General features: G+C 52.1%; 1 protein-coding gene across 1 annotated transcript in view; it reads left to right on the top strand.

The window, feature by feature from the left end:
* Window positions 1-216: 216 nt before the first annotated feature.
* The window catches only part of LOC124032616 (desmin-like), a 20,636-nt gene continuing 11,553 nt past the window's right edge, over window positions 217-9,299 (top strand). Inside the window, exon 1 of the mRNA XM_046344881.1 lies at window positions 217-871. Within this exon, the coding sequence (XP_046200837.1) occupies window positions 300-871 (572 nt within the window). The 5' untranslated portion in view covers window positions 217-299. The remainder of the gene's footprint in view (window positions 872-9,299) is intronic.

Genomic DNA, 9,299 nt, shown 5'->3' with positions numbered 1-9,299 from the left:
AGAGAGAGAGAGAGAGAGAGAGAGAGAGAGAGAGAGAGAGAGAGAGAGAGAGAGAGAGAGAGAGAGAGAGATGAGAAGAGAGAGAGAGAGAGAGAGAGAGAGAGAGAGAGAGAGAGAGAGAGAGAGAGAGAGAGAGAGAGAGGGGTGATTGAGGAAGTTGGATGCAGGGGGCTTAGAGTTATGGGGTGGGCGTTGTATGTCTACAAATAGCAGATCTCCTGTCCAACAGCCCCTCATTCAGACATCTACTTCCAACAGCAACCCAGTTCCTCCAGCCAGACCCTCGGACAACCTCCACCATGAGCTTCTCCTCCCAGTCCGCCCAGTCAGCCTCTTCCTACCGCCGGACCTTCGGTTCTGGTATTGGATCCACCCCAGGCATGTCCTCCATGTTCTCCCACGGTGGACGCGGCTCCTCCGGCTCCTCCGGCTCGGCCCACATGTCCTCCAGGGTCTACGAGATGACCAAAAGCTCCGCCCGCCCCAGCTACTCCTCCGGCAGCATTCGTTCCTCTTCCGGCGGCGCGATGCGCTCGTACGCCGGGATGGGCGAGAAGCTGGACTTCAACCTGGCCGACGCCACTAACCGCGACTTCCTGGACACTAGAACCAATGAGAAGGCAGAGTTGCAGCACCTGAACGACCGGTTCGCCAGCTACATCGAGAAGGTCCGTTTCCTGGAGCAGCAGAACGCTACCCTGGTGGTGGAGATCGAGAGGATGAGGGGTCACGAGCCGACCCGCGTGGCCGAAATGTACGAGGAGGAGATGAGAGAGCTGAGGCGTCAGGTGGACGGTATGTCCAATGACAGAGCCCGCATGGAGGTGGAGAGAGACAACCTGGCAGACGACCTGCAGAAACTCAAACTCAGGTGAGAGGTCAGGGGTCAAAAAACATACAGCAAAATCAAATGAAAAGTTTATTTGTCACGTGTTACAGGATAGGGGCAGGTGTCAACAGTACAACAAAATGCAACGCAGTGTTCAATGAGACAGACGTTAGTAAAATCATTATAATAATATAATACGCGCTTGATTAAGAATTCAAATGGCAAAAGACGAGTTAGTAAAAACAGAAGAGAGGAGGTTATTATATTATATTATATTCAGGATCAATGGATGTAGATATATTTCAAACTGCATGACGTAGAAGTTACAAGTTAAAGTTAAAAATGTAAATAAAGAGAATCACTGAAACTACCTGTTACCTATTACTACTGTAATATGTTCTTGATTAAGTTTGAGCAGTTTGGGCCATTTGATGATGAGCCCTCAATATATATATATATATATATATCACTATCTTGATATTCCAATAAGTGTACATTTTCAGTCTGGAGCTACCGGAGATGCATCAATACACAGTGGAACAGGTGTTATCTGTTGAGTCAAAGCCACTCCTTAGAATGTACCCAAAGACCGAATGGTGATATGATCTGAATACGTGTCATGGCTTTTTTACTGCTGAATTGGGGAGAGTAACGTGGTCCCGACAGCGATGTGGTTCTCCTCCATCTTAGAGGGAGTATATCAGTCAAGGTGTCAGTTGACATTGAAATGAACAAACAAAATACTTGGAAGTTCTCTCCTGCTATGCTGAAGCTATATATATATATATATATATATATATATATATATATATATATATATATATATATATATTATATACTTTTCTAATTTACCCACAAGAGAAAAGGGTTGAGAATGAAAGGGGAAGAGATTGAGAAAGAGAATGTCAGAAGACAGAGAGAACGTGATGAGATTCTAAATATGTGCCAACGGTCAAAGTGAGGGAAAAGCAGGGGATTACCAATGTTGTGAAGGGCAGATTACCCCTACTGTCTCAGTGTCCCCAGAGTAGACAGACATTACCCCTACTGTCTCAGTGTCCCCATAGTAGAGAGACATTACCCCTACTGTCTCAAAGTGTCCCCATAGTAGAGAGACATTACCCCTACTGTCTCAAAGTGTCCCCATAGTAGAGAGACATTACCCCTACTGTCTCAGTGTCCCCATAGTAGAGAGACATTACCCCTACTGTCTCAAAGTGTCCCCATAGTAGAGAGACATTACCCCTACTGTCTCAGTGTCCCCATAGTAGAGAGACATTACCCCTACTGTCTCAAAGTGTCCCCATAGTAGAGAGACATTACCCCTACTGTCTCAGTGTCCCCATAGTAGAGAGACATTACCCCTACTGTCTCAAAGTGTCCCCATAGTAGAGAGACATTACCCCTACTGTCTCAAAGTGTCCCCATAGTAGAGAGACATTACCCCTACTGTCTCAGTGTCCCCATAGTAGACAGACATTACCCCTACTGTCTCAAAGTGTCCCCATAGTAGAGAGACATTACCCCTACTGTCTCAGTGTCCCCATAGTAGAGAGACATTACCCCTACTGTCTCAAAGTGTCCCCATAGTAGAGAGACATTACCCCTACTGTCTCAAAGTGTCCCCATAGTAGAGAGACATTACCCCTACTGTCTCAAAGTGTCCCCATAGTAGAGAGACATTACCCCTACTGTCTCAGTGTCCCCATAGTAGACAGACATTACCCCTACTGTCTCAGTGTCCCCATAGTAGAGAGACATTACCCCTACTGTCTCAGTGTCCCCATAGTAGAGAGACATTACCCCTACTGTCTCAAAGTGTCCCCATAGTAGAGAGACATTACCCCTACTGTCTCAGTGTCCCCATAGTAGAGAGACATTACCCCTACTGTCTCAAAGTGTCCCCATAGTAGAGAGACATTACCCCTACTGTCTCAGTGTCCCCAGAGTAGAGAGACATTACCCCTACTGTCTCAGTGTCCCCATAGTAGAGAGACATTACCCCTACTGTCTCAGTGTCCCCATAGTAGAGAGACATTACCCCTACTGTCTCAGTGTCCCCATAGTAGATAGACATTACCCCTACTGTCTCAGTGTCCCCAGAGTAGACAGACATTACCCCTACTGTCTCAGTGTCCCCATAGTAGAGAGACATTACCCCTACTGTCTCAGTGTCCCCATAGTAGAGAGACATTACCCCTACTGTCTCAAAGTGTCCCCATAGTAGACAGACATTACCCCTACTGTCTCAAAGTGTCCCCATAGTAGAGAGACATTACCCCTACTGTCTCAAAGTGTCCCCATAGTAGAGAGACATTACCCCTACTGTCTCAGTGTCCCCATAGTAGAGAGACATTACCCCTACTGTCTCAGTGTCCCCATAGTAGAGAGACATTACCCCTACTGTCTCAGTGTCCCCATAGTAGAGAGACATTACCCCTACTGTCTCAGTGTCCCCATAGTAGACAGACATTACCCCTACTGTCTCAGTGTCCCCATAGTAGAGAGACATTACCCCTACTGTCTCAAAGTGTCCCCATAGTAGAGAGACATTACCCCTACTGTCTCAGTGTCCCCATAGTAGAGAGACATTACCCCTACTGTCTCAAAGTGTCCCCATAGTAGACAGACATTACCCCTACTGTCTCAAAGTGTCCCCAGAGTAGAGAGACATTACCCCTACTGTCTCAAAGTGTCCCCATAGTAGAGAGACATTACCCCTACTGTCTCAAAGTGTCCCCATAGTAGACAGACAGACAGACAGACAGACAGACAGACAGACAGACAGACAGACAGACAGACAGACAGACAGACAGACAGACAGACAGACAGACAGACAGACAGACAGACAGACAGACAGACAGACAGACAGACAGACAGACAGACAGACAGACAGACAGCTCGTCTTTGTCCACCAGTTGCTCAGAGCCCTCTCAGGAATCAGCAGAATACCATTCCCAAATTAGACCACTATTCTTATCCATCCCAATATACCCTGAGTGCCCACTGTACTCCTCCTAAAAATAGTCCGATATCAGCAGGCCTATTGGCTGCCGTGTCTGACTGTGTGGCGTGCCAAGGCCTCATGAGAGTCTATGACCGTAAACTGTGGAAAGCCTTCGACAGTGTTTCAAGTTTCACGCTTTGTTTTCATTGTACGACAGGGAAATGTCTTTTCTAGCTCTTTCTCAACGATGCGGTAACCCATATCAGTAGTAGTAGAAATAATTAAAGTAGAACAAAAAAAACAGGAGAAATAGAAGTAAGAAGAACTTTTAGTTTTGTTTGTTTTGTAGTAGTTGTTAATAGACGTTTCTATTTCGAGGTACAGGATCAACGGTGTGAAATGGTCTCTGGGATTTTCTCTGCACTGTAAACAGCTGACGTGATCTAGCTCCTCCTCCTCCTCTGCGAGGGAAGGGGTTTGGTTTGACTCTCCCTCGTTCCTCCTCCTCCTCTGCGAGGGAAGGGGTTTGGTTTGACTCTCCCTCGTTCCTCCTCCTCCTCTGCGAGGGAAGGGGTTTGGTTTGACTCTCCCTCGTTCCTCCTCCTCCTCTGCGAGGAAAGGGGTTTGGTTTGACTCTCCCTCGCTCCTCCTCCTCCTCTGCGAGGGAAGGGGTTTGGTTTGACTCTCCCTCGTTCCTCCTCCTCCTCTGCGAGGGAAGGGGTTTGGTTTGACTCTCCCTCGTTCCTCCTCCTCCTCTGCGAGGGAAGGGGTTTGGTTTGACTCTCCCTCGTTCCTCCTCCTCCTCTGCGAGGGAAGGGGTTTGGTTTGACTCTCCCTCGCTCCTCCTCCTCCTCTGCGAGGGAAGGGGTTTGGTTTGACTCTCCCTCGCTCCTCCTCCTCCTCTGCGAGGGAAGGGGTTTGGTTTGACTCTCCCTCGTTCCTCCTCCTCCTCTGCGAGGGAAGGGGTTTGGTTTGACTCTCCCTCGCTCCTCCTCCTCCTCTGCGAGGGAAGGGGTTTGGTTTGACTCTCCCTCGCTCCTCCTCCTCCTCTGCGAGGGAAGGGGTTTGGTTTGACTCTCCCTCGTTCCTCCTCCTCCCTGCGAGGGAAGGGGTTTGGTTTGACTCTCCCTCGTTCCTCCTCCTCCTCTGCGAGGGAAGGGGTTTGGGCGCAGTGTAGCCGGAGGAACGAGGGAGAGTCAAACCAGTGTTGAAAGTGGAGGTGGAAAGGGTGAAAGTTTGAGAAGGTTTTGGGGTGGAACACATGGCATGCTGTGTCATACTGACCTCAGATCAACTCAGGGTTGGGATTCATAGTGTTTCAGAGTAGCAGCGCCGATCTAGGATCAGTTTTGCCTTTTAGATCATAATGAATTAGATGATATGGACAGGAGGGACCTGATCCTAGATCATAATGAATTAGATGATATGGACAGGAGGGACCTGATCCTAGATCATAATGACTCAGATGACATGGAGAGGAGGGACCTGATCCTAGATCATAATGAATTAGATGATATGGAGAGGAGGGACCTGATCCTAGATCATAATGAATTAGATGATATGGACAGGAGGGACCTGATCCTAGATCATAATGAATTAGATGATATGGAGAGGAGGGACCTGATCCTAGATCATAATGAATTAGATGATATGGACAGGAGGGACCTGATCCTAGATCATAATGACTCAGATGATATGGACAGGAGGGACCTGATCCTAGATCATAATGACTCAGATGACGTGGAGAGGAGGGACCTGATCCTAGATCATAATGACTCAGATGACGTGGACAGGAGGAACCTGATCCTAGATCATAATGACTCAGATGACGTGGAGAAGAGGGACCTGATCCTAGATCAGACACTCCTACTCTGACACACTTGATACATACATGTTCTGCTCTGCAGTAGAACACAGTCTCCAGCTCTGTCTGCTCTACATGCTCCCCTCAGTCTGTCTACTCCCCTCAGTCTGTCTGCTCCCCTCAGTCTGTCTGCTCCCCTCAGTCTGTCTGCTCCCCTCAGTCTGTCTGCTCTACATGCTCCCCTCAGTCTGTCTGCTCTACATGCTCCCCTCAGTCTGTCTGCTCTACATGCTCCCCTCAGTCTGTCTACTCCCCTCAGTCTGTCTACTCCCCTCAGTCTGTCTGCTCTACATGCTCCCCTCAGTCTGTCTGCTCCCCTCAGTCTGTCTGCTCCCCTCAGTCTGTCTGCTCTACATGCTCCCCTCAGTCTGTCTACTCCCCTCAGTCTGTCTGCTCCCCTCAGTCTGTCTGCTCCCCTCAGTCTGTCTGCTCCCCTCAGTCTGTCTGCTCTACATGCTCCCCTCAGTCTGTCTACTCCCCTCAGTCTGTCTGCTCCCCTCAGTCTGTCTGCTCTACATGCTCCCCTCAGTCTGTCTACTCCCCTCAGTCTGTCTACTCCCCTCAGTCTGTCTGCTCTACATGCTCCCCTCAGTCTGTCTACTCCCCTCAGTCTGTCTGCTCCCCTCAGTCTTTCTTCTCCCCTCAGTCTGTCTGCTCCCCTCAGTCTGTCTGCTCTACATACTCCCCTCAGTCTGTCTGCTCTACATGCTCCCCTCAATCTGTCTGCTCTCCTCAGTCTGTCTGCTCCCCTCAGTCTGTCTGCTCTACATGCTCCCCTCAGTCTGTCTGCCCCCCTTAGTCTATCTGCTCCCCTCAGTCTGTCTGCTCTACATGCTCCCCTCAGTCTGTCTGCTCTACATGCTCCCCTCAGTCTGTCTGCTCTACATGCTCCCCTCAGTCTGTCTGCTCTCCTCAGTCTGTCTGCTCCCCTCAGTCTGTCTGCTCTACATGCTCCACTCAGTCTGTCTGCCCCCCTTAGTCTATCTGCTCCCCTCAGTCTGTCTGCTCTACATGCTCCACTCAGTCTGTCTGCCCCCCTTAGTCTATCTGCTCTGTAAAGGTGTTTATCGCAGGCAGCAACATGAGACACGTAGACAGCGTGGTGGCCATCCTTCGCCTCCCCTGTGATCTAAATGCAGAGTCCTGACATGCCTGGCCTGCCAACCATTATATAATGCACACCACACTAGATAATATAATATAATAAGAATAACTGACATTTATCAGACACTTTGATCTAGAGAGTCTGTATCAACAGTACTGACAGTGTACCAGAGTCTGTATCAACAGTACTGACAGTGTACCAGAGTGTGCATCAACAGTACTGACACAGTATAGGAGTCTGCATCAACAGTACTGACACAGTATAGGAGTCTGTATCAACAGTACTGATACAGTATAGGAGTCTGCATCAACAGTACTGATACAGTACAGGAGTCTGCATCAACAGTACTGATACAGTACAGGAGTCTGCATCAACAGTACTGACACAGTATAGGAGTCTGCATCAACAGTACTGACACAGTATAGGAGTCTGCATCAACAGTACTGACACAGTATAGGAGTCTGCATCAACAGTACTGACACAGTATAGGAGTCTGCATCAACAGTACTGACACAGTATAGGAGTCTGCATCAACAGTACTGACACAGTATAGGAGTCTGCATCAACAGTACTGATACAGTACAGGAGTCTGCATCAACAGTACTGACACAGTATAGGAGTCTGCATCAACAGTACTGACACAGTGTCAGTCAGCTATGCTTAGCCATTCAGGAAGCAACCAGAACACAAAAAGGATATTAAATGATTTTGTATGGGTTACAGCCATCTCTGCGTTTCTGTTTGACCCTTGACCTGCCTTAGGACAGCTGAAAGGGGTCCACTGTATGAGGAATGTGTGTCTCTGGGGGAAGGGTCCATTCCTCTAGGCACAGAGAGAGACTGTGCTTTAAAGATATAGTGATAACCGCACAGCATCGGTTCAACTGAGTAAAGTCTACTGTTCCAAATTGTTTGCATAGTCAACTGACACACACACACTTACCCCACCAGACATGCCACCAGGGGTCTTTTCACAGTCCCCAGGACCAGAACACACTTACCCCACCAGACATGCCACCAGGGGTCTTTTCACAGTCCCCAGGACCAGAACACACTTACCCCACCAGACATGTCCAGTCCCCAGGACCAGAACACACTTACCCCACCAGTCAGGGGTCTTTTCACAGTCCCCAGGACCAGAACACACTTACCCCACCAGACATGCCACCAGGGGTCTTTTCACAGTCCCCAGGACCAGAACACACTTACCCCACCAGACATGCCACCAGGGGTCTTTACACAGTCCCCAGGACCAGAACACACTTACCCCACCAGACATGCCACCAGGGGTCTTTTCACAGTCCCCAGGACCAGAACACACTTACCCCACCAGACATGCCACCAGGGGTCTTTACACAGTCCCCAGGACCAGAAACTAATTCAAGGAAACATACAGTACTACGCAGAGCTGTGAGTGAATGGAACTCCCTTCTGTCTCATATAGTGAACAAGCAAACCTGGTTTCAATAAACAACTCCCCTCCCTCCCTCCCTCCCTCCCTCCCTCCCTCCCTCCCTCCCTCCCTCCCTCCCTCCCTCCCTCCCTCCCTCCCTCCCTCCCTCCCTCCCTCCCTCCCTCCCTCCCTCCCTCCCTCCCTCCCTCCCTCCCTCCCTCCCTCCCCCCTCCCTCCCTCCCTCCCTCCCCCCCTCCCCCTCCCCTCCCTCCCTCCCTCCCTCCTCCCTCCCTCTCCCCCTCCCCCTCCCCCTTCCTCCCTCCTCCCTCCCTCTTCTCCCTCTCCCCCCCCCCCTCCCTCCCTCCCCTCCCCCCCTCTCCCCCTCTCCCCCTCCCTCCCCCCTCCCCCCTCTCCCCCTCTCCCCCTCCCCCTCTCCCCCCTCCCCCCTCTCCCCTCCCTCCCTCCCTCTCCCCCTCTCCCCCTCCCTCCCCCTCCCTCCCTCCCTCTCCCCTCTCCCCTCCCCTCCCTCCCTCCCTCCCTCCCTCTCTCCCTCTCCCCTCCCCCTCCCTCCCTCCCTCTCTCCCCTCTCCCCTCTCCCCCCCCCCCTCCCTCCCTCCCTCCCTCTCCCCCTCTCCCCCCTCCCCCCTCCCCCCCCCCCCCCCTCTCCCCCCTCCCCTCCCTCCCTCCCTCCCTCCCCTCCCCCTCTCCCCCCTCCCTCTCTCCCCCTCCCCCCCCTCCCTCCCCCCTCTCTCCCCCTCCCCCTCCCCCCCCCTCCCCTCTCCCCCCCTCTCCCTCCTCCCCCTCCCTCCCCCTCCCTCCCTCTCCCCCCTCCCCCTCCCCTCCCCCCCCCCTCCCCTCCCTCCATCTCCCTCTCCCCCCTCTCCCCCTCCCTCCCCCTCCCTCCCTCCCTCCCTCCCTCCTCTCCCCCCTCCCCTCCCTCCCTCTCTCCCCTCCCTCCCTCCCCCTCCCTCCCCCCCCTCCCCCCCCTCCCTCCCCCTCCCTCCCCTCCCTCCCCCTCCCTCCCCCTCCCTCCCTCCCTCCCCCCTCCCTCTCCCCCCTCCCTCCCCTCCCCCCTCCCTCCCTCCCTCCCTCCCCCCTCCCCCTCCCTCCCTCCCTCCCCTCTCCCCCCTCTCCCCTCTCCCCTCTCCCCTCTCCCCTCTC

The sequence above is a fragment of the Oncorhynchus gorbuscha genome, linkage group LG01, assembly GCF_021184085.1.
Source record: "Oncorhynchus gorbuscha isolate QuinsamMale2020 ecotype Even-year linkage group LG01, OgorEven_v1.0, whole genome shotgun sequence".
Lineage (NCBI taxonomy): Eukaryota > Metazoa > Chordata > Actinopteri > Salmoniformes > Salmonidae > Oncorhynchus > Oncorhynchus gorbuscha.
This window is presented reverse-complemented; position numbering and strand designations above follow the sequence as displayed.